Consider the following 26,502-nt stretch of genomic DNA (forward strand, 5'->3'; position numbering starts at 1 on the left):
TTATTTGAGAGCATGGGAAGAAGTTGACATAAAAACCAAAGTGTTAATGGCATTTTATTTGACACTGGTTTGGCAGGGCATCACATTCCAAAGAGATTCCAATTCCAATGTGCTTAGCCACAGGTGGAAACTTCCTATCAAGATTTCGGTGAACACACACTACTTTTCACATTTCAAACATTCAATCAGTGATCACAGACAATTCATGTCATTCATTTAGGTCAGACTTGATGGTTTCAATGAAATTAAAATGGGGCTTGTGTAATGTGGTTACAAAGGCATCCTTATACACTAGATAGACATTCACTCACTCATACAACAAACACAGAAAGTAACAGCATGAAACCAAAGGTTAGAATTGCATTGCCTGATTGTTTTTATTTCTTACTTTCATGGCTAGTCTTTTTTTTTAAACATTCCCCGTTGGGTACAGTTTAAATTAAATACTCATGATTGAAGAAAGCAGTTTTTTTCTTTCCTTCTTTGAACTGGGTGTTAAGTTCAAGGTAATGTCTCTTTTTTGAAGATGTTGGAATTGAGGTTGAACTTGATGATTTAAGCTTCTTCCTCAGCTTCTTCTTCCTCATCAAATTCACCTTCTTCTTCAGCTGTTGCATCCTGGTATTGTTGGTATTCAGACACCAGATCATTCATGTTGGACTCAGCTTCAGTGAATTCCATTTCATCCATACCTTCACCAGTGTACCAATGCAAGAAAGCCTTACGACGGAACATAGCGGTGAACTGCTCGGATACACGCTTGAAGAGTTCTTGGATGGCGGTGCTGTTGCCGATGAAGGTGGCGGACATCTTGAGACCACGTGGTGGGATGTCACAGACTGCGGTCTTCACGTTGTTGGGGATCCATTCAACGAAGTAGCTGCTGTTCTTATTCTGGACGTTCAACATCTGCTCATCAACTTCCTTCATTGACATACGACCACGGAACATGGCTGCCACTGTCAGGTAGCGACCATGACGAGGATCACAAGCAGCCATCATGTTCTTGGCATCAAACATCTGTTGGGTCAGCTCTGGTACGGTCAAGGCACGGTATTGCTGGCTACCACGGCTGGTAAGTGGGGCAAAACCAGGCATGAAGAAGTGGAGACGTGGGAATGGTACCATGTTGACAGCCAATTTACGCAAATCAGCATTCAGCTGACCTGGGAAACGCAGGCAAGTTGTTACACCACTCATGGTAGCAGATACAAGATGGTTCAAGTCACCATAGGTTGGAGTGGTAAGTTTCAGAGTACGGAAGCAGATATCGTACAGGGCTTCATTGTCAATGCAGTAGGTTTCATCTGTATTTTCAACAAGCTGATGGACTGAGAGTGTAGCGTTGTATGGTTCTACTACAGTGTCTGATACTTTGGGGCTTGGTACAACTGAAAATGTGTTCATAATTCTGTCGGGATATTCTTCACGGATTTTGCTGATCAACAGTGTGCCCATACCAGAACCAGTACCACCACCAAGTGAATGTGTAAGTTGGAAACCTTGGAGACAGTCACAGCTTTCAGCCTCCTTTCTCACAACATCAAGAACAGAGTCTACAAGTTCAGCACCTTCTGTGTAGTGACCCTTTGCCCAGTTGTTACCTGCACCACTCTGGCCTGAAAGCATAATAAGAACAAAACATTTAGTCTTAAAACAAAGAACAGAAGAATGCTAAAGAAGTAAAGACATTGCAAAACGAGAACATATTTAGGCTGGAAAAATAAAAAGAAACTCACCGAAAACAAAGTTGTCTGGTCTGAAGATTTGTCCAAATGGACCTGATCTCACTGAGTCCATGGTACCAGGCTCCAAATCAACCAAAACAGCACGGGGCACATATTTGCCGCCTGAAAAACAGAAAATCCACTTACGTTAAAAACCTATTATATTAAATAACTGAATTCTGATTACGCAATAGACTGCCTTTCAGTGAAAGTTTCACAACAATTTTGACTGACATTTTGAGCACTGACATGCCATAAAAATACAGTCTGAAAATTGAAATTAAGACCGAATTGTTAAAAGTCATAGCACAGTATCTGCATATTTTAGACATTACATTACTGGATTGTTGCCCAACTTGAAAACTATATTTTGAAGCTTCAACTTCTAATGACAAATCCTTTTAATTAAGAATTGTTTTCAAAACACCCTTTAAAAAACTGTGTGAAGACTTTTAACTTCTAAAATCAAATTATACATAAATTTGAAACCGCAGTCGTGTGTGAACTTTGTTAATATGTTGAGTGAATGTAAGGTTTTTTTTAATGCGATTGCCTTTTGTTTACACGCCGAAAGGTTTCGTTAACACTGAAACCAAAAGTTCAAACAAACTGAAAATTCGGAAGAATGTAGTCTCATAGCGCAAATGAAATATAATTAGTAAGCTTATTTTTAATGCCTTACGGCAGGCTACATATTTTTCGAAACGTAACGCTCGGCTAGCTGGTGTTGCTATCAACAAAGTGTCACCATGACGATCGATTATAGGGCGGGACGTTTGATAATGATCTCTGAAATGACAGCCGCCGATGACGTAGCCTTGACCACACAAAAGCCAGCAGTCATACGACCCAACGACAAGCCGAAACAAATTTCAACTGACCTGTTGCTTCGTTGTAGTAGACGTTGATTCTTTCAAGTTGGAGATCAGAATCGCCATGGTATGTGCCGGTGGGGTCGATACCGTGTTCGTCTGAGATCACTTCCCAGAACTGTGAGAAAAAAATAAGAGAAGTCCAAATTGGTGTTATGTAAACCACTCCATTTCAAACTTCTACTGAAGTACAACGGTCGTAGCATGAAAAACGGTCAAATGCAACTGCAAACGTGTACAGACAGGGATACGAAAACGGTACAAACTGAAATCTCAACATGAAAAATTTGGCGTCAGAAACAGACGAAAGACCACAAGAACGAACACTTTAGTGTGAAGGATAAACGATAGAAAATTGGGAGCTTTACCGCCAAAATGAAATCATTTTACGTCCCTTGACAACCAGGAACTGTTACGTGTGACAAGCATTGGAAAACAGTAGTTGCCAGTGAAAAACTGCAAGAGAATTCAACTTACCTTGGCACCAATTTGGTTACCGCACTGGCCAGCTTGCAAGTGGACGATTTCACGCATTTTGTCTGTTGCTAGTTAAAAAGAGTTAAACTCAAATATGTCGAACGTACTTCTGTCGTCTCTGAAAGCCTGCTTTCACATGCCGTGTGACAGTTGAGATAGAATATTTATAGTTGCATTACGCTCCGCCCAGTGTCACGTGACTTTTTCAAACCAACCAATCGACACATCATATATTATTTACGTAGTACGATTGTTCCTATATGCAAATGAGACGAAGGACATGGTGGTGATGAATGTTTTGAGTACATGGTGACCGTGGCCACGGTGACACAGTGTTTATAGCGAAGTGTTTTTGTTTTTAGGACGACAAAGTTAATTTTAAGTCCACTGCTAGGCAGTTGAATGTATTGCAAAGATATTCCTCGAATGTTTGACGTGAATGATCAAGAAACGAAAAAAATAGAAACGTCTGGTAACAAATATGAGTGAAGCCCTAGACCCGAAAGTCACTTCTTGCAGTAAGCTTAGTTGCAGAAGCACTGGAAATTATTGATAGCTTAAATTGCTGAAACGACAATATTCATGATATTGGAAGATGTCAATGTGTTCTCTTCATACTGGAACATTTTACCGAAACGTTGTCGCGCTGTAGTCTGGTATATTACAAGCTTTCCTGGAGCGTTGCGTGCATATTTGTACTGAATGTACACGATTGTTGTATAAAAATTGACCATGTCGACAGCGAATGCGGAAACACCTGTCTAGGCCTAATTAAATTTTAAAATTTAATAACAATAATAAAACTGCTTCAAAGATTCATAGACCCTTAAAAAGGGGATCTGTGCAGAAAATAAAAAGTCTTGGTTCGTCAATTGCTACAGTACATTTTGTTGATCTCTCAAAACAATTTTTTCACAGGACCACGGAAGCCTCCATGCATGGCCAAGGTAACGGGTGTAACGACCACTCACTACAATTTGGAATTTATGACTCAAACTTGTCGGGACACGAACTGCGTGAGGCCTGACCGAGTATCTCGGAGCCCCGACAACAACAGTGTTTCCCATGCAGCCACTGTTTGTGCCTGTATTTCGCCATTAGCAACGAAATAATGGTTCGTGAGCGGCCTGTTTTAAACACAGCTATTTTGTGACATGTGTGACGCTTTTACATCTAATACGCCAATTCCTCTGCTCATCCGTACTTCTGATACCGATACTGATAAGATAGTGGCTGACCAACGCTCTACCGTTATTTCGTGCACGGACATAGAAAAAAAGATGTTCGCATTATCTCTGCAGTAGGTTGCTTATAAACTAGGCCGGATACAGCTGCTGTGCAATACAACAAGTAAACCACAACATGTTTTTTTGCTACCGTCTGTACTGTGAAATGAGAACATAAAACGAATTTATTTTTCCAACAGTCCTGGTAGCAGGTAATCTGTAGCTACCGTACTAAATTCCCAAGGTCAGTCGCTATAGGCCAATATGTGAACTGTGATATGTGTAAATAGGAGCTGAGCTTGGACTGGCCGTTTGAACTACCTGGTGAGGTTTTAATTTCTACATACAGATATGATATAGTACTTATACGTAAAGTCGAGCAGGATACTAATTAAGCCTAGAATCACTCAATTAGGGGAGCATTAAGCGAGGTGAGCCGATCGATGGACGACAATTCAATGCAGATAGATATATATCTATGATGTTACTTTGACATTTTTAATCATCTGGGTTGACCTTTGGTCGAAAAAAGAACACGTCTAGCAGTTAACGTCCAGCGTACCTGGCACCGGATTCGTCAATTTCAAATGGTGTGATTGACAACTGTCGCGGACACAATGAGCGCACACATGGTTACGCATGACACACTTCAAAGCAACACACTGTATGCACCTACATGTATGTTATATGTAGCCGGACACATTAACATGCGACAACCCAGTGGTTAAGTACAGGTCTAGCTGAGGTTTTTATAATAATATTGATTTTCACTACGTCGATCCCTCATTGTTTGTTTCCGGCCAGAATAAGTAACTCAAGCCTTAATCTTGTGGAATTTGATTAAATTAAAAGTGGGAAAAATGCCCCGTATTGAACTTTCTTGTTCCTAGGCAAGCAAAGTGACATTGAAACTAAGGCCTAAGGAATGCGACAAGACAAATACAGAGACGTGTGTTGAACATAAAATAGCCTGGGTACGAGTTGTTTGCTTATCCGGCCGACAAATTATCGATGACACAGTCGCAGGTAAAGGCCTGGAGATTGCGTTCGATATTTTATCGACGCACTTAACATTTTGGTGTGTATATATTAAATTAGAGTTGGCAGAACGCCGCGAAAACGTCTCGTCAGCCGAAAGACAACAAAGCAAGTATTTGAACAAGCTGTGAATATATTCTTTTCTACGAGGATTTTCAGTCGTTATGTCATGGGGACGCCAACGCGTACTGCACAGGCAGAAACTTGACAGTTTCTCTCCGATACTGTCACTTTTCGAGAGGTTGTTTTGGGCGCTCCATGATAATTTTTCAAAAAATTTAACGCGCCTCGGGGACAGATAGTCGGACTCTCAAATTTCTACAATTCTATCATGATCTACCACGTGTGGCGGCTCATTTTAAAGCTCTTGTAGAAAAAAAAACTTTCACCGGTTTAGTTTTTCTAATATCCAAAATTTAATTTCCACCTCATAGAGTTAACACAGGTATGGCGGCCATTTTCAATTTCAAATATCATATATATTTCAAAAATGTTGGGTAATTTGTTTCGCTAGTTCCAAACTTTGAACGGTGACCCCCTATTTTTATCGTTGATTTGGTAAGAGAATGGTCGAAAGTTTCATTCTAGAAAGTTTGAGCAAATAAAAGTTTAAGTCTTTCATTTTCGAGGCGAATACTACCTTTATTGGCACAACTGGGTCACAACAGATGTGCGACTCCCCTGCTGGAAAAAAACGACCCTGGTCCAAAACAGACAGAAAAGGTAGGTGAAGTGAATGTTCCTTTCGCGTCAATGCACTAAAATTATTCAGCGTAAGGCCTCACATCAATACCACTTATATTATGAAATTATAATTAGAACACCAGCCTGTCGATATGTTTATATTGAGTGTGCGTACGCACTCGCCTTTCACTTTGAAATACGCGATATTGCAGAAGCTATTACAGTATATAAATCTGCGAAAACCTTCAAAAACGCGACGGCTCAGCGTGTAGGTATTTTCGACTCAGAGGAAGAAAAATTCCATTGCTTTTGAAATTTTGCCCACATAAAGTCCGAGTAGAACTATGACTAAAAATGACATTTATTCAACAAGTATCTTGAAGCCATAATTATACTTTTATCGATATACTGTATACAGATGTCTTTATTTTTATGCGGATACCAACACACAGCATAGACACCATCCACCACTCAGTTCCAGGGTCAATGTACAGATCACAGTATAACGAATATATTGGCCATATATGGTGACAAATACAGCCTTTTAAGCATGGTGACAAGTGTTGTTTTCTTTGCATGCACCCCAGGTATGTGACACTTCATGTGATTGCCACTTGGAGGCAGGTACATAAATTGACAGAGATCTGTGTGAAGTGGCTAGCCTGAGACGAAATAGTAGTAGGAAGCCTTTTCAAGTCCAGTAAACTAAATATATAGTTTTGAAGAAAAGCCTACAGTGATGTAGATACTGTCTTTATATACAGGGATTCAACTGTTTGTATCGAGACTAGCCAACCAGCCTATCGCAAGAAATCGTAGCAAAAGGTGTTTTCAGTTTTTAAAGTGAAAATGTACTTCGGGGAAAAATAAAGTTTTGGAGGGCAAAGTAAATTAATATATATGTTGGTTACTGCCCTCCTATCACGATGTTAAAAGCTTCCCCTCCAACCCATCCATAATTTTCCATACTCCTCTTCCCTCCACCAAAAATCCCCATTGCCCCCCCTTCTCACAACAAGAACCCCCAACTGTCGTATTTTCCATATCAATTGTTCCCCTTTATGTTCTCTCATCAACACATTATTTTGTCAGTCCTAATAAAGTGCGCTTTAGATACAAATAAAAACAATTTTTCCCGCCCTTTGATGTGAAAGACAATATACGACTGGACCTAATTTGGGAGAATTGGCTCTTTTAATTGTTCAAATTTATCAAATGCGTCAGGTGCCCTGTAGCTGAAAGATGCATTATAAAAATTACCAATATAAAAACAAGTCTGTTGCAAAAAAAAAAAGCGGATGAGCTTACATTTGAAGATTAAACCACCATCACTACCCTGTCCAATTATCCCAAATTAATTCCAACAATGTTGAATGATGAGCCTTCTTCTTCCCCGCCCACTGATAGAGTAAAATACATGTGCACTGAACAGCGAGTGCGAACCACTCGAGAACACCTTTTTTCACACGAAAAGCTTCATTAGCCGTCCCTGTTGCGATTAAATTATGTATCAGATGTTTCATTCAGACCGACAGTCCGGTTATTAATGCATTTTTATGTGTACTCGAATGAATAGTTCAGTAAACAGATATATGCCTAACTGTTTGCATCAGCAATGCTGTTATATATCTGCATCCGTGGAGCACTCCCTGAATTTAAACACACGATGGTCCGTGTCCTTTTCCACTAATGGAACTACTAATAAAGGTCCCCTTGGGACAGGTACTAATTAGTTCAGAGAATTTAATTAAGAAGCCTGTTCGGTCGCATGATTTATGTGTTCAGAGGGCAATATGTATTTTATTTTGTTGTTTTTGGGGGCACCATATAGACTGAACAATTAATTCTCAAGGTGACCACAAAAGTCACTGAACATACCGCATCAAACACCTCTTGTGAAGGTGGCATAAAGGAACGCGCCCGCAATGCAATGGCCGGGTTTTGATTCCCAAGGGTACGCGTTACTGGAATCTTGCCAAGTTATCCCGTTTCTCCCGTCTTTCCCTTCATTTCTGGTAAAAAAAATTAATGAGCATCGTACCGTGAAATAATGTTGAGAAACTGCTCTGTTGGTAAGAGCTTGTCGTAAAATGTTCTTTGATGATGATCCCACTTGAGCGGACAGTTGTATCCAATACATGTGGAAGTATATGTCGTGATGCTCTGTGCTGACAATTTAACTTTAATGTTATTAAAACTTTTATTGGCTCAAAGAAATTAAAGCTAAATTTTCAAATGCAAAGGGAAGATAAATCCAGAGCGACAGCGGCAGATTGGAAGATCCATCGTTCGAGGGCGCTCTTGCAAGTTACCTCATGTGGGGCAACTTGAAAAAAGAAGAGCATGAAATCCTATATGAGGCTTATATGTTATGTGGCTGCTCTTTGTCTTCATAGATAGGCTACACTCTATTTACAAAATGGAAGACAAAGTTAATAATCTTGTGACTGAATTTTCGAGCCTTTTGAGTTTGAGATTAAGGCCACACCTGCTTACAGTAAAAGTGTCGAATAAAATAACTGAACTATTTTCATTTTTCTCTTTTCATTATCATGCATAAATATTCATATATTAGATATAAGATAATTTTCATTTAGTTCATCTCTCATACAGTTTGATTTATTTTGATATGTCGACGTGACTTTTCATGACAAAGGGTGATATTTCAGGGTTTAAAGTTTTGAATAAGTTTTCCATATTCAGTTTTTCCTTGTAAACAAGACTATGCTGTTACTGCAAAATCAATTCGAAAGTTCTATGTTGGGTGATGATAACTGAAGCATCAAAATTAAAGAAGTTCTTTCATGAGACTTATACAATAGTGAGAACAAAAATCATATCATTTGCGAAATTTTCTTGCGTCTTCTTCAGTCCGAGTGAAAAGCAACAAAAACAATAAAAAACCCTCGGACTGACCGTCACAGGAAATACATTTTTCTTATATTCTTGAGAACTGTTCGCAAGAATAACTTACACCTCTTTTTTTGAAGTAGCAAATAAAACAAATCTTCGTAACTGTGAATGTGCCAAGGGTTGAACAAAATTTCAATGCAACTTGTCTGAAAAAAAATCAGTCATATTTTACAACACCCCGGACGGGAGGAGAGGTCGCAAGTGTGACAGCGCCCTCTATGGCCTTATTATAAATATAGGTCACGTAAGTACAGTTATATAACTTCTAGAATCACAGCTGACTTTGCACGAAAATTGGCGTTCATGTCCAAGTTGTCGTCTTGGTAAAGAGGTGAGTGCATGGTAAAAAGCTTGCTGCCTTATGAAATGACGCATTTTCAAAAGAAGTTGGTATATTACGAATCACGATACTTTCGCTGAACAGTGTGGAAGCCCTGCTGCTGCGACCGGGCACACTGCTCTCGTATACCGAACACGCACAGTGGATAGCGATAGGCGCCACATCGATTGTGGTTGGATACAGTGGGGCGCCGCCTTCGCATTGATCCAACTGTGGTTCAATGATGTTCTTCATGAAATTGTCGAATTATTGTCCTATATGGAATGTTCTATCGAATGCAGTCACTCATTTTCTTGATATTTTCACTGTCGAAATCGAGGCGTACCAATGCATGCATGCATTGATTTTGTTTACGTCCCTGACCCGAGTCACCCTCTTTGAGAAAACTCCTGCATTGTTGGTTTGAGGTCAATCATTCGCTAATAACACAACAAAATAACACCTGTTAAATTAGTACAAAAACACAATTTTCACAAGTCTGTACATTATATTGGTAGCAGAGCCAGCCGACCTGGCTGGCTAATTTGATAGTCCAGTAAAATATGACCCTCACCAGTGACAAGCAAACATCAGTTTCTTTTGTAACATATTCAAGTGTACATACATCAACTTCAACATACTCATCCAAAAACATGTATTCAAATGAATGATGGAGAACAAGTATAGTGCAGATGCAGACATCTGGTAATTCGGTCAATTTTACAACATCATATTCATAAAAAAAAAACATGTTTCCAAGACTTAAATACAGATTTTACATATTTTTGACCTTGACCTTTGAAATGTAGAGGGGAAAGTTGAGCTGCTCAAAATTGCTGTCCCACCGGCATATGCAGAAAATATGCCCTCCCACTGAATTATCATGCACTACCCTCCAGTCTGCCCCAACAGTAGCTCTGCATGGCAGGGCTGTGTGTTACCGGCATTATGGAGGCCGTATAACGCCGGTAACACACAGCCCTGCCATGCAGAGCTACCCCAACAGCAGTTCAAGCTCCTACTGCCCTCTCGCCACCACTGAATGTACCCAGTTGCCATGTTCATTTATGCAAATATTTATCTATCACTCAGTGTGCATTTGTTCAGTGCATGGATGAAACATACATCCATGTTCAGTGTAAATTTAGTTCCAAGACTTTTAAACTTATCACTTCAACCTTTGGATTGCTCCCCTTTAAGTTAGGCACGCACTTCCCCCCAACCACAGCCTTCCCCTCCCTCTACCCATTTTCTGGTACCCACCACCAGATATTTTCACAAACCCACTATAAAAACTGAAATTTCTTCCCCATCAACTGTAACATTAACTCTTCCTCCCTTCTGCTGATCAGTTTATAAATCTGCCCACCTGCTGAAAATCTGTGCACAAGCACTTTCGGCATGAACAGCTTCGGTGATTGCACCTGATAAGTTGATTGGTGGTAATTTTTAAAGCTGTCCCTCCAGAAATAGACCACTTTAATTATCACCTGATCAGATGTCAACAAGTCAAGCATCCCAAATTATGGTCTTCAGATATTTGATGCATTTCTGTATTGGCCAAGACCAGGCCCTGCAACCTGCATATTATTGCATGTACCTTAGCGATGGTGCAATATTGAAACAACAGTGCAACTACATCAGTCAAATGCAAGTTCATGGTCAGAATAGCATATGACTCACATGAACTTGCAAAGTTTTTTATGCACATTGTACCCTACTGAAGGACACAGAATCTTTCGGTTGGTACAAGGACATAAAAGATACAAGATAACAGACACAAACCGTGGCTTAGATACCACATAAAAAGAGTATCCTAAGGGGCTACAACCAATTTGTTCTGTCCCTAACCAGAACAACACCTTAAGTTACTGGTGATTAATGAGAAGTGCTGTATACATGTGTCCACTTAACTCTCCAATCTCACATGTTAGTTGAATGAAGCAAACTACATCAGATATATAACACAGTTCTAACACAGGCTCCACGGCAAAGTTTGTTGGATTTAAATTCAGAGCGTGCTGGACTAATTGATTGTCAAAACTTCTTTTGTTTTTCAGAACACTGATCGCTGCAAGATGGATTGGTTTACAGTGGGTATATTTATTGTCGTTCCATTTGTTGGAGCAGCCATCAGCAGTATCCTTGGACGCGGTGAGAGCGGCCAGAAACAGTACTACAAAGAGCTGAAGTTACCAGACTGGAGACCCCCAGCGTGGTTGTTTGGTCCTGTTTGGACTTACCTATACACTACCATGGGTATTGCAGCTTACCTGGTCTGGAGGGATGGTGGTGGCTTTGACAAGGCTTCCACCCCTTTGGCCTTATATGGAATCTCCCTGATTCTTAATTGGATGTGGACACCTCTATTCTTTGGTGCAAGATTGCTTGGCTTGGTAGGTTAATGCGTTGCATGTGTCTACAAGTATGTAACTTCATTGCACAAGTATAATTATAATTATATCATACAAGTATATTGATGGCGCAAATACAGCAATCTGATTGGTCGAGATGCTAAAAGAACCGTGGTATATTGGTGATATACCACAGCGGACATACGTGCAAGCTCTCAGCTTGAGCAAAAATCCTTTTTTGATGTTCCATGCCAGAATTTCAATATGCTGTTATGATATGATAGCAATAAAGCACACCCAGTGACGGTATACCACTCGATTTTGACCAGTTCACTTCATATATGCACTCACTGTCGCTCGTGCATATATGTCATGAACTTGTCAAAATCTCGTGGTATATCATCAGTGGGTGTGCTTTATTGCTTAATTATATCATACCAGTATATTGATGGCACAAATACAGTGATCTGATTGGTCTAGACATAAAAAGAACCGTGGTATATTTGCGATATACCACGGCTGGCACACACACAAGCTCTCAGCTTGACCAAAAATCCTGTATTGACGTTCCATGCCAGAATTTCAATATACAGATATGATATAATAGCAATAAAGCACACCCAGCGACTGTATACCACTCGATTTTGACCAGTTCACTTCATATATGCACTCACTATCGCTTGTGCATAAATGTCGTGAACTGGTCAAAATCTCGTGGTATACCTACCATCACAGCGTATGCTTTATTGCTTAAATATACCACTTCTATATAATATGATAATTACTAACACCTTGTGTTTTCGACAGGCTAAGTAATGAGTATTAATGGTGACAAGTGTTTCTATCTTATGTAACTAATTTTCTTCAGGCATCCATTGAAATTTTGATGTACCTGGTGTCAGTTGTAGCATGCATCTATGCCTTCCATCCTGTCAACACTACAGCATCATACCTCCTTGTGCCTCTGTTGCTATGGGTCAGCTTTGCATCCTGCATTTGCATATACGCATGGCGACACAACCCAGATGCCAGGAAGCAAGAATAGGACCAAAGCACTCGATTGGAGGAGCACCATTTTATCATGTAACTATGTTGACAATCAAAAGCATCAGCTCTGTATCACAGATGTTGAAACCATTTTAAAGGGGGAAAGTAGGGCAACAGTGATGTGCAAAATTTAAGAATTTTGTAATTTCAACTAGATGAACATGACAATAATTCTAAAAACTGATTGATAATTTTCAAAACATGTTCTGCAGTATTTTATCCCTAAAGCAGTCATCTTCTAACATTAAAGTAAGTCTTTGAATTCTCTACAGAAACCTCAAGAATTTATTATTTAGCCACATGGCTAAATAAGTAACAAACTGCAAATCATTAACAGTTATTAGTACTGCAGCCCAAAGGTTGAAGTTATAAATATTATCACACTTGCATAATTGGTTTTTGAATTTGAAGTGTTTCAGTATGAGTAGTTTTTTCAAATGTTGATGCTGAACAGAACAAAATTGTTACTCTCCCTATATCTGGCCATTTGTGTGGTGTTGATACTCTAGGCCAAACTGCGTCACAGTTTAAGCGTAGAGCATTTCAGATTTTTAAGACCTGTGTCAGCGTCAGGTTGTCTTGCCAGGAAATTTACTTACTAGATTACAATATCGATGGAAAATAAAAGGCTAGGACACTCCATTACCCTATTACAAACTAGAACAAACTTCATCCCGGGGATCAAGTCCCTGGCTTTAAGCTGTGTGCCGTCAAACCATTCTTCCATGGTATTTTTAGGGCTGCTAAATGATATCTTTGTCTTCTTTGTCCATTCAGTCTGTAAGCAGGGCTTAGAGAATGGTTTTGTCAAATCATTTACTTGTATGTCCGAGATTCCTAGCAATACAAGCAACGTCCAAATTATTCAAAAACGGAAAAAAAAAATGTTACAGATAGCTATTCAGCCCCTTTAATCATACAGAGTAAAACATTCCGATGGTTTTATTTCTCCAAAAGCACAGGAGCAGAAATATTTGCTCTGTGTCTATGTTAGATTCAACAATGACCTATGCTGAATCATTGTAATACACATAAAGCAATCAAAGAGTAATTGTCAGAATAAGCAAAGTGTTTTTTCTTCATATTTTGTATATATAGGATGCTGTTTTAGGCCAGAATTTGCCTTTGTGACAGATTTGGACACTCATAATTTTACAGCACTTTCTGGTCTGGTGCTTCTGGTACTGCCAGGCATGAACTTGTTTTGAAGTCTGCAGAGTAATGAAGCATTAGCCCTCTCATTTTTTTTAGAAAATCTTAAATATAAATTTTTCCCATAGAATTGTCACAAGGTATAGCAGCCATTTTGAATTTCAAATATCAGTAAATTTTAGGTAATTGATCTTTCTTATACCATTTTGTCTGGTGACCCACACTGTGTTTTCTGATTATAAAAGAGAAGGGTGTAAAGTTTCTGTGAAGAAAGTTTGAGCAAAACTTACTATTCTGATGTGTATGTTACTAAGTTCTGTACAGTGTATATCAAAATACTTTGGACAAAAGTTTTATACCTTGAAAATGTGTAAAGTTTGTTTCCTTTCTTTTTTTAGTGATTTTACAGTTGCTTCAAGAAATCATTATCAAATAGAATTGCTCAAATTTCAGGAAGCATTTTTCCAGCTCTACTTTTCAAATAAATCTTTCACGTATTTCATGAAAGTTTCTTTGTGTGTGATATGTTCAAGTGGTAGGGTCTTGCACAGTGATAGGTATTGTAGTTGATTTTGAAGAAGGATATGCATGCATAGCGCCAATGGGGAAACAATCCCTGTTTAACCACCTGGTTAAGACAAATCCAAATCCAAAGCAATGCCCAACACAAGAGGGCGATATAACAATGTGAATACACATAGTGGTGTAGGGAGACTGGTAATGTGACTCTGTCAAATGAAATGAAATGTTCTCCTCTTTGTTGTCAGCATGCTGATAAGAAAATACTTATGACGATTGCCAACTCGCGTATCTCTGAAGTGTAATGCTTAGTACATTCATTAACACTTTGATTGCAATATTCATAAAACTTGAATGAGCTGAATATATAATGTAAAGAAATTACATTCCTGTCTTCTTAAAATTTCTACAGAATTTTCCAAAACAGGCATACTACAAAATTGGTACTATATAGAGCAAAGGTTTGGATGGTAGCTCACATTTATGGTAAGATACTATGAACAGGACTAGAGAGGGCTAATAGACAACACCAATAATTATGCTTTTATTGCATTGTTGAAGATCTGCTCAGCCCCCTTATGCTGTACCATGCACAGACAAGGAGAAATTCTCCTCGTCTGTGTACCATGTTAAAAGGAACAGGCAACTCTTCCATCACACAAACCATGACTTGTTGCATGTGTTATGCAACTCACCTGTACACAAATGTCTCTGCCTCATTAAAGAGCTTGCAAAAAGAAAAAAAATGATTGATGTGGAAAATTGAATTTCTTGAAATTGCTTGGCTGTGAGGACTTCTTTGGAAGCAGGAACAATTGTTGCTATTTTCAGGACCCCATCATTGTGTCACATTTGGTGTCCAAATTCAAATTTCAATTTTCCTGGCAAGAATTAAGTTTCCTGTCTTGGTTATAAAACTACTTTGTTTATAAATCTATAGATGTGTGGTTCTCTACAGTCAAACCCTGTAAGTACACTATGGTGTGGCATTCATTATTTTCAAGGCTATCTAGGTGAGATTTGTGGCTGGTAACGGGCATGGAAATGTTGAACCAACAATTACAGACTCTTCCATGGGTTTCTCGTTTGATATGCAACTGATTCCGAATTTCAAAGATTTTGTTTCCTTGTACAGCTGCAGCTGCGTGGGTAGAAAGTCAAATTGACTTGGCATGGCAAATTCTATTAGCTCATCTCTGCCACAGAGGGCGCATTGCACCAGCTTTTTTAACTGTAACTGTACAGACCGTGGGAAAATCTGTGTCACTTACATAACACTACATGAATTCATATTACACTCTCTTGCTGCTTCTCACAGGAACTCAGCATGTATCTGAAACACTTCATAATTATTATAACCAAGGGATTTCTTCTGCCTTTCAATGTCTTTGGACAGACATATGTTGTGCTATAGTTAATTCATCTGGTTACAAAGAACACCAACCAAGGGAATTCATGCAGCTCCACCATTATCCTATCTAGACTGTGATTTTGTGTCTAGACATGAATTCACCCATCAATAATAACACTTACAATAAAAGGGTAATTTTATCAATGTTACTAAAATACTGAACCTTCCGGATGTATATTCTTTCCTTTTGTATTCTGACCGTAAATTGAACCATCAATTAAAAAAATAATTGAGTCAAAAGTGTGGCCATTTGAAAGTATTTGATATTTTTAAAATTCTTTTATGCACTGCTTGCATTATATCTGTCATCACATCCATTATTGAAATTGCACCATTGCTGTAATTTTACAGTGTGACTCAAATGTGAAATACATGTAACAGCAAAGGTGCAGTTTCAAGTTTTACTTTAAACCGTGTTATTGACAAAGACGGTGATGTCAAAAAGTTTCTCAAAGATGCTGAAGTTAAAATAGCCTTTAACAAACAGTGAAGCAAGTTTTTGATGTTCTGTTGATAGAGAGAATTTTGCTTGGACTGTGGACACAAAGTGAATGAAATCCAAAGGCACTTTTAACATAGTATGCGCCGCGAGAATGAAAGACTTAAACTTTTGCTCCAACTTTCCTCAGAGAATAGTTCAATCATTCTCGTTCAAAATCAAGAATGAAAATAGGGGATCATCGAGTAAATTTTGAAACTAGAGGAACAAATTACTCAAGTTTCACTGATATTTGAAATTCAAAATGGCCACCATCCCTGCGTTAACTCTATGGAGAAAAAATAAATATTTTCAAAGAACTTAAAGCCAGTGAAAATTTTTCTTACACCAATAGCTTTAAAATGATCCCCACATTAGTGGTAGATCAGAAAAGAATTGAAAAGGGTTGAGAGTCCCGATATCTGTGCCCGAGGCTAGTTCTACCTCAACCCTTTCACCACCATGGTTTGGGCCAAACCCATCAGTCTATTGTTAGCAATGGGGAGTAGGATCTGTTTACAGGAAAGTGGGGATGAACAGGTCAAAATGCATCCTGCCAACAGTTCTCACCGCAGTTTGTGAATGTTTGTGATTTTGGCGTTTTAGTTTGTGGACTGTAGATTTGTATAGTGTATCGAGTAAGAAGCAGATGAGATCACATTTATGTGTGGGTTAGGGTAAGTTTGTATGACTATCTCTTCCATGACTTAAGTTTCTATATCCAGTCCTTACCTCATGGAATGACTGGGTTATGTTACAAAGACTAATTGCTGAATGGATACTAGGCACATTATTCCAGAGATTTTAATCCTTTGCATACAATCACCAATGTTATCCCATTAATACCTAAGATAATGTGAATGCATATTGGTCATTCTGACCGGAATTTTCCTGTACTCAAGGTATATAGTAATGCAATATGGTGCTTGAAATTTCCAACATTTTTGTTTATAAACCTCTTATAGGGAATGGAATGCCAGAAAATTTTTTCAGCTGTTGAACTTTTGATATGTTCATTATTATTGTTCTAAAAACAAGGTATTTGTGATTCTGGTAAGTATCGGCTTTGTGAACATTATGCATAGTTTTCAATGTTATCATTGACAAATACTGTAAAGAAAAACATTGTTCATTACACACATGGGCTGAGTTGACAAGCCATAAAATGTGATATCCATATGGTCCAAAATTATCAAAAAAATTACAGAAAAATTCATAAAAAATTGGTGTTATTTTGCACTAAAATTTTAGTGGGAGAAAATTCCAGCATTCAAAGGGTTAACCCTCATCACATTTCATTGGCTACAGTTTTTTCTCAAAATTTTGGCAAAAATCTGAGAAAAATTGACTTGGGTTTATTTAATAAAGGGGACAAATGTAGACTTTGGCACTCAAAGGGTTCTTTTCCAAGCAAAACAAACTTACTGGATAATATTTCAAACGCTTAAGTTTTTCCAATGCGTACAAGAGATCGATTGGAATCTCATATGTGCATTCAGACAGTCTCAAAAATGCATGAATAGTCATTGCTATAGCATTGGCCTCCACGGAAAAGTCGAAAGGAAAGCGCCCTCTATGACAAGTTGCTGCAAACTTCTCCAAACCAATTCAGAAACTGTGAAGGATTGAATTAACGTAATAATATCACTGTAACTTTTGATGATGTTTTCATTATTTTTGTTTTTTTAAAACATAAACACTTCATTCTTTTCCCTAAGGCATATTAAAAAGCAAATTATTGGCCTTGCCTGCACAGTGCATTCTGTGTAATTTTCAATGTTATATTGTTGTTAAATTTATTGTACCAGTGAGGTCGGACACCATATGTGTATGGTCATATTTCAAATTGAAACAATAAGCATTCAATATGATTGTGACAGAAAAAAAAATTGAACGAAAAAAATAATGGAAAACATATCAAGGGTTGCAGAGCCAAAGTGGCTTTATTCAAACAGCGTGAATAATGAGAAAGCATAAGATTTATTTCCTGTAACTTTACCTCTCTTTGACAGTTCCTCACCAGCAGTTACACACTGATAACAATTGTTCATGTCTGGTTCCGCTTCTCAAATAACACTATTTTGCAGTCAGCACATTTCCCTCTACTGTGAGCAGAAGGAAATACTCTGTACAGAGACAGCATGCATATATATAATATTATATATATATATATATATATATATATTATATATATATATATATATATATATATATATGTATTATATATATATATATATATATATATATATATATATATATATATATATATATATATATATATATATAATAACTTCATGCTACAGAAGGGATGCAGCTACATATAGAGTTGCATCGAGAAAACTTTTATCAGTTTGTTTCATGTATAGTCTCTGTCCTGGCACTAGATATGGGATTTGTGACACTGTGATGAGATTTCAAAATTGCACATTCCATAGCCTAGTTAGGGGAGAACTATTTGATTTTTTTTGGTGGGGGGGGGGGGGTATGGAGGAAGTAGGTATGGGAGCAATTTTTTTTCCCTGTCAGAGTGACAGCAATTTTTTTTCTTCTGTCAGACCTGCATCATTTTTTTTTCAAATGGAGTAGCAGTGCAATTTTTTATTGGTCATCAAGTTTGTAATGCGTTGTATATAAGGGAGCAATCATTATTTACAGCCTAAAACTCCGAAATTTTGAGTGACCCCCCCCCTCGCCAACCCTGATGAATTTGAGTAACCTCCCTCTATAACTCTGAAATTTTGACTGACCTCCCCCACTTAGAAAAGTTAAATACCAATACATGTAATTGTAAAATTTACAAAATACAGCAACAGTAAAGACCTTTCAAATCCTGATGTACTCTGCTAGACTATCGTCAGTTATCTCATGATGGTTCAAAAAAGGTGAACCCATCAAAATGAAATCCTCCATATCCCCCCCCCAGAAATCAAATGGTTCTCCCTTAATATCAAGTCTCTATCTTGAACTTCAGGTAGAATGTACCTCGGAGACATATTCAGACTTTCAGTTTGTTACAATGCTTCTCAGAGACTAGTACTGCTTATAGGCTCACTCTGAAGTTCTTGAAATACCATTTTATTTTTGCGGAAATCAAAAATTTAATTATTTCCAAAAGCTTTAACAAAGGGATGGCTATTTTGAATTTGAAATATCAGTACATTTTAGGCAATATTCTTTCTCTGGCACCACAATTTGCACAATGACCAGTATTTTATTGTTGATTTTGGAAGAAAGTGGTTGAAGCTTTGCCTTTGGAAAGAATGGGTAAAAAGTTTAAGTCTTTCATTTTCAAGGGGCATTCTTAGTTACCTTAGAAACAAAAAAAATCATCTTTATTTTGGTAGGTCTGAGTCCTAAAATGATGGCTAGACACTAGACTGCATATTCAAAGTCTGACTGGGTAGCATGTGCAGTACCATATGGCATTGTACTGGTGATAAAGCACAAATAAACCAAAACCACCAGTTTCTGTATGCAGTGTGTTCTGATGGCTGTTGGCATTGTGTACTAACTATATGGGGCTATTAATATGTGAAAATGTGAAATAACATGGTACTGACACAAAGATATTTTGTTGTCCCAAATTTCACTCAAAATACCCCAAAAATCTTGACTGCTTGAAGACACACTGGTATTACAGCGGTAGAGGCAATTTCAAGTATGCTAATTTGGTATTTAGATAGCAATTACATTGGAGGAAAGATTTAATTTTCACAAGGAATGTGGAAATCATACCATTCCCTTGTCAAAGGTCACTGCACAGTTTCAAAGGTTAATGACCGGTTTCGATAACATTCAAAACCCATGGTAATACATCAGCACAGGCTCTCACACCTCAATGACTGTTCTGACTGCAGACCTGGGACCAGGCACCTGTAACCCAATGCACTGTTGTTCTACCCAATCCAAAAATTCAAATTCCTTTGAAATTAATGGTATAGGGCACTTTATCCACTGATTTATCAGAGTATATATTGTCTCAATAGATACTGGATATTATTGCTGTTGCTGTCCTTCATTGAAATGTTCATCAAATTAATGGTAAATAACTGTGGGTGAGGATTATCAAATTTACATTACTGAAGCAGGAGGTACATAGGTAAAATTGTTCGTTGTCCAGTGGAGAGACTCCAATCACAATTATCACATTTACTATTACTGGGGCACTTTTCAGTCAAAGAGCCACATTGTATGCAGTGGAAAGTCCCTTGTAAAGTTCATATTTCAGCATCAATTACATCACAAGTTTGACTTGCTCCCATCTGCTTGTCATTTTGGAGTACAGATTTTTAAAACCAACAGATCTAGATGTTTTTTCATAAACATGGCTAGTGGACAATTGAACAGAATCAACTAGCTGTTTAACAATATCCCTAGTACCATTTGTTTAGTTTGAGTTATTGTGTGCCATCTTGTTTTTAAATTGTCATATTTTGTGATTGATGTAATATGTCATTGCCACAATGCTAATTGCCCAGATTAGTATAATAAAACATTTATACACTAATTGATTGATCAATGTTGTCTAAATAAACAAGGTAATGTGCACTTTACATAAATTAGAATATGAAAGTGAGTCATAGTAGCCACGGGAAAATTTAGAAAAATATTTCATTCTTTTTCATTTTATAGCTTTGTCAATACCAGTGAATTTTGTGATGTCATACCCTCAGATTATTACTGATAATACAATTATCCAGCATTGTGGCCCCAGATGTTTCCTACATCTACAAATGCACTGGTATAAAATAATAGCAGTAATGTACCCCCTCATGGTCCGTAATGGATTCAAGCAAACTTTGCACGACATAATATGTACGTGGCTCCACCAAAAACATATTATGTTGTGCAAAGTTTGCTTGAATCCATTATTGGCTGGGAGGGGTGCATTATTGCCTAAACATTTCACGCATTAGATGATATGATATTATTATAATGAGGCAGACTATCAATTTTATCAGTGTGTCTGGGGGGTAAACATTAGACTTGTTGCTGGTTGTAACTTCTCACTGCCCTGTAGGTTATCCATTTTGAAATCATGATAACAAAATGATGGTATAGATTATATTTGTCTTTGCAAAACTATGGCCTGTTTATCATAACAAGCAACTAATTTCTTTTTGTTAGTACCTGTATCAGCCACTTAACTTTGCATAACATAACTTTGCATTATTTTGCATATCAAAAAAGACTTGTACAAACCTGTTGTGACAGTCACATGGGAATGATGTCAATTTGGATAATGCAATGAAATAAAAAATGTCTGAAATTGTTTGCTAAAATGGGCCATGTGAAACAAATTGCATAACACAGTGTTTTGACAATTGCAGCAATCAGAATGTAATTGAAGTTTTCAAACGGCAACAAAAGCAATGCTGGGCTAAATTATCACACACTGTGTAATGTAATGCTAGGCTAAATTAGGGCGTAAAAAGTCTCAGCCAATAGTTTTAACCTGCATACAGAGAAATACAGTGACCAGGTGAAAGTTTGTGTTGATATGCAAAGTTTTTCTGCAACTGTTCAATGGCTGTATGGTGTCACAGTGTACGATAACGAAATACTGTGGATATAGACTGGCTGAAATGATACTCGAGTCAAATTTCACTGAAAAATTTAACCAAATATTGTGATTGCAAAAATCTAAGATAAACTGTGCACTTTTGCTTTTTCAGATAGGCAAATTGCTTTTCCAAACAGAACAGAAAACTCCTAACCATATTGGCAATACACAGCCAAGTTTTGTATTTCTGATTGTACTGCGAGAGTGGAGATATTCTGAGATAATTACTAAATATCTTGCTTGGGAATTATCTTCCCTCGTATTTCCAGAAACACCTCAAAAGATGTCAAATTAATGAGAATCCACACACATTCAAATACAGAATTATAAATTTGATTTATTTTCTTATTGCAACAGACATTATGGCCATATTGACTTCTGATATTTTTTTTTCGATGGTGTGAGTTTTTTCTCCATTGAACTCTACAGAAAGTTCAAGTTAATTTTCTTTGTTTTGTTCAAGTTAGATTATGTTTTTGGATTCTGGTTTTTAACCTTCTTCCTCAGCTTCTTCTTCCTCATCAAATTCACCTTCTTCTTCAGCTGTTGCATCCTGGTATTGTTGGTATTCAGACACCAGATCATTCATGTTGGACTCAGCTTCAGTGAATTCCATTTCATCCATACCTTCACCAGTGTACCAATGCAAGAAAGCCTTACGACGGAACATAGCGGTGAACTGCTCAGAGATACGCTTAAAGAGTTCTTGGATGGCGGTGCTGTTGCCAACGAAAGTGGCGGACATCTTGAGACCACGTGGTGGGATGTCACAGACTGCGGTCTTCACGTTGTTGGGGATCCATTCAACGAAGTAGCTGCTGTTCTTGTTCTGGACATTCAACATCTGCTCATCAACTTCCTTCATTGACATACGACCACGGAACATGGCTGCCACAGTCAGGTAGCGACCATGACGAGGATCACAAGCAGCCATCATGTTCTTGGCATCAAACATCTGTTGGGTCAGCTCTGGTACAGTCAAGGCACGGTATTGCTGGCTACCACGGCTGGTAAGTGGGGCAAAACCAGGCATGAAGAAGTGGAGACGTGGGAATGGTACCATGTTGACAGCCAATTTACGCAAATCAGCATTCAGCTGACCTGGGAAACGCAGGCAAGTTGTTACACCACTCATGGTAGCAGATACAAGATGGTTCAAGTCACCGTAGGTTGGAGTGGTAAGTTTCAGAGTACGGAAGCAGATATCGTACAGGGCTTCATTGTCAATACAGTAGGTTTCATCTGTATTTTCAACAAGCTGATGGACTGAGAGTGTAGCGTTGTATGGCTCTACTACAGTGTCTGATACTTTGGGGCTTGGTACAACTGAAAATGTGTTCATAATTCTGTCGGGATATTCTTCACGGATTTTGCTGATCAACAGTGTGCCCATACCAGAACCAGTACCACCACCAAGTGAATGTGTAAGTTGGAAACCTTGGAGACAATCACAGCCTTCAGCCTCCTTTCTCACAACATCAAGAACAGAGTCTACAAGTTCAGCACCTTCTGTGTAGTGACCCTTTGCCCAGTTGTTACCTGCACCACTCTGACCTGCATGGACACAAAATACAAATATTTTTAATTAAAAAACTTAAGGAAATTTGAAAAGTTACAACATTCATTGATGAACTAAATTATAATCACAGAAATGCCATGTGAAAATGTTAAAACTTACCGAAGACAAAGTTATCTGGTCTGAAGATTTGTCCAAATGGACCTGATCTCACTGAGTCCATGGTGCCAGGCTCCAAATCAACCAAGACAGCACGGGGTACATACTTGCCACCTACAAAATGTAAAATATTGCAAGATTTTAACACAATTCAATTCTAGTATTGAATTAAATCTGTTAGCTATCTTATTCATCCAGTATTCAGCCTCACAAGTTTGTTGAGTCATCTATGAAATTAGAAGTTGATATTGTGTAAACACACATTCGAACTCAAATACCCTGGAAACATCTGTTACCATATGTTGCCCTAAATTAGAACAGTGTCATTGAATTGAAGTGTCATTGTATTGAAGCTGCAATATTATTTTAAGTCTGGTATATATAGCAATATTATGTTTTATCGCCCCGATCACATTCACTGAACTGCTACACAGAACTTCATCCATTTTGGAATGGAGTTTTAACCACAGGGTTGTTTGAGGAAAAATAAATTGAGAGCTCAGTCTGACAAAAATCGGATTTCAATTGTTGAGATGGTGGTGTTTCCATCTTTAGGTGTTCTTTGCTGTTCTCATTTATTATAAATAGATAGTCGCCTCACTGTGTAATTTAAACTATCAGCTAACGGCAGAGAACAAGCAAATTTAGGTGGAAATGTTGCCATCTCTATATCTGATTTTAATCAGATTGATCGAGCACTGCACTACATAACATGAATGAAACCATTCATTTCAGAGATAATATCATGGGCGTTTTATTGCTGGTAGGCTGTGCACAACTGTTTGTCACAATTAAATTGTAACTTGGGATGAATAACCTCAATGTTTAAATGCTGTGACAGTGAGTACCACAGACATATGCAACTTCATTCATGGACGACAGAGTTGGACATGTACTTCTGCAGCATTAGACATTAGATGGATGATACTTTCTAGATGCGGTGAATTTTTAACTTTGGCATCATTTTGCAGATGAGAAAATACACACCACTATATTATATACCTATCAATGTTTTCGGGAGGGGGTTAGGCATGGGAAATTGATCTCAAATCCTATCCTGAGACAGGGGAATTTGATTCCACAGTACCCACGTTGTCTAGAATTTTGACTGATATCAAATCCTAAGTTATTATCTGTAGGTTGCCTCTTCCCTACCCTTGGGTATTTGACATATTTTTGTTGCCTGTGGGTGGAGAATTTGACATAGCTTTGGGAAATTTCAAAATCCCCTAAAGTTTAAGCCCGCACTGATAGGTACAATATTTAGTGCAAAATTGCTATCTAATTTGCCAGACGGCAATGTGTTGTATCTGATTACACATTGCGGTATTTGTATCGCATATTGTTTAAAAATAAACTCACAGTCCTACAAAAGGTCATTTGGCGCATTTAATACGTATGCCGGCGTGTGTAGCCGATAATACGGGGCAACCACACTGGATGGTGCAGGCGCCTTGGCCGGTCGTGGCCGCGGAACCAAGGTTATCGCGTATTTCTACACTAAATCGACCCCCGAGAAAAACTCGCGGGTCTATTCATGACTAAATGAACTTAAATTTAAAAGTGAAATTTTGGGAAAGTGCATTCAGAAACTATTTCTATTTTCATCTTTTAATAGGTATATTTCTAAACGATAAGGTTCATTCAATACCATCGCTACGATACAATGACTGACTGACCTGTTGCTTCGTTGTAGTAGACGTTGATTCTTTCAAGTTGGAGATCAGAATCGCCATGATATGTGCCGGTGGGATCGATACCGTGTTCATCTGAGATCACTTCCCAGAACTGTTGACAAAATAAAAGAAAAGTGTTAATAGTACGGTATAAATAATTCCCTTTCATGCCGTTAGTCGATCAATATTCGTAAAGATTTATCACATATATGATTTAAGAACAATTACCAAGTAAAGTTTTTAGCAACAAGCTAGTATGCTGACTTAAACATCGGTTGCAGGAAAGAGGAAGCCAGCCGAGCTAGCCATGATGTGAACGGACGGACTGACCGTATGCCGCGCCGTATCAATAGCTGACTTTTGCCCTCGCACCTTACGGTACTGACTACTGCACTATGTGCTCCGCACATTTTCATAAGGCAATTCTCATGTTTGGGGCCTCTATATCGGTATCACTAACATTTGTTGGAGACCACACCTTGAACCGACGCTTTGAATGTGAACGTGGATGACGGCAGACAGCGTAACACTGGACAGATTCCGAATAATTCGTTTGCGACCAAAACAATTGTACTGTCATTTCTGAATAATATATTTTTTTGAACTTACCTTGGCACCAATTTGGTTACCGCACTGGCCAGCTTGCAAGTGAACGATTTCACGCATTTTGTAAAGTTACCTTTGACAGGCTGGTAAAATATGTGTCTGCAAGACGACTGCTTGTCCCCTCTGAAACTTTGTGGACGTTGTATACTGGTAGGCGTTTGAAATAGAATATATAGGCTGTGCAAAGTCTGTGATATTCAAATTACGGTCATGACGTATTCGATTTTATCCAATCGTTACTCGAATAATTATTTATATTTGCATATAAAGTATTTACTATCACCAAATAAGGGGGAGGGTCGCTCCATTCGATTATGATTATGGTGACGTAATATGCCAAATGATTCATATTGATGACTTTGTCATGGATACGTACGCCAATGACTGAAAACAAAAAGAGCTCGACAATAAATATGATGAGCGTTTTATAAAACAATAAGGCTACGCTAGAATCAGCGGAATCAATTCCATTTGTCAAAATGTTTTTGCTTTTGAGTATCAAAACTATGTCAAGCACAAACTCTCGGCCCAGTTGCCGACCGGCCGCGGCACGTCACTTGAAGTAAAATACTGGAACTACTTTCCACAGATGACCATGGAGTGAGAAATGTGAAGAGAAGTTGGTTAAAATCGACTTCTCGGCATTAAGTTTTATGTCTCTTGTAATCAGTTGCATTTATTATGTACTGTACTCCATTCTTTTGAGATTGTCAATGTTGAAAAATATGTTTTCCCATTAAACAATTTCAAAGCGGGAACTTTTCC

At 38.1% G+C, this 26,502-nt stretch overlaps 3 protein-coding genes across 3 annotated transcripts; 1 reads left to right on the forward strand and 2 right to left on the reverse strand.

Moving 5' to 3' along the window:
* Window positions 1-352: 352 nt before the first annotated feature.
* LOC139116203 (tubulin beta chain) lies at window positions 353-3,288 on the reverse strand. The gene is made up of 4 exons (XM_070678763.1): window positions 3,077-3,288; window positions 2,609-2,717; window positions 1,740-1,850; window positions 353-1,619 (listed from the first exon to the last, which is right to left on the reverse strand). The coding sequence occupies exons 1-4, from the start codon at window positions 3,131-3,133 to the stop codon at window positions 556-558; spliced, it is 1,341 nt and encodes a 446-aa protein (XP_070534864.1). The 5' UTR covers window positions 3,134-3,288; the 3' UTR covers window positions 353-555.
* A 5,886-nt stretch (window positions 3,289-9,174) lies between these two features.
* Window positions 9,175-14,316, forward strand: LOC139116208 (translocator protein-like). Its single transcript, XM_070678777.1, has 3 exons — window positions 9,175-9,268; window positions 11,317-11,652; window positions 12,479-14,316. Exons 2-3 carry the CDS (start codon window positions 11,335-11,337, stop codon window positions 12,653-12,655), a joined length of 495 nt encoding a protein of 164 aa, XP_070534878.1. The 5' UTR covers window positions 9,175-9,268; window positions 11,317-11,334; the 3' UTR covers window positions 12,656-14,316.
* Window positions 14,317-22,097: 7,781 nt separating this feature from the next.
* On the reverse strand, window positions 22,098-25,921 carry LOC139116217 (tubulin beta chain-like). The gene is made up of 4 exons (XM_070678788.1): window positions 25,741-25,921; window positions 25,135-25,243; window positions 23,459-23,569; window positions 22,098-23,334 (listed from the first exon to the last, which is right to left on the reverse strand). The coding sequence occupies exons 1-4, from the start codon at window positions 25,795-25,797 to the stop codon at window positions 22,271-22,273; spliced, it is 1,341 nt and encodes a 446-aa protein (XP_070534889.1). The 5' UTR covers window positions 25,798-25,921; the 3' UTR covers window positions 22,098-22,270.
* Window positions 25,922-26,502: the final 581 nt, after the last annotated feature.

This window comes from Ptychodera flava, chromosome 2, assembly GCF_041260155.1.
Source record: "Ptychodera flava strain L36383 chromosome 2, AS_Pfla_20210202, whole genome shotgun sequence".
Taxonomy (NCBI): domain Eukaryota; kingdom Metazoa; phylum Hemichordata; class Enteropneusta; family Ptychoderidae; genus Ptychodera; species Ptychodera flava.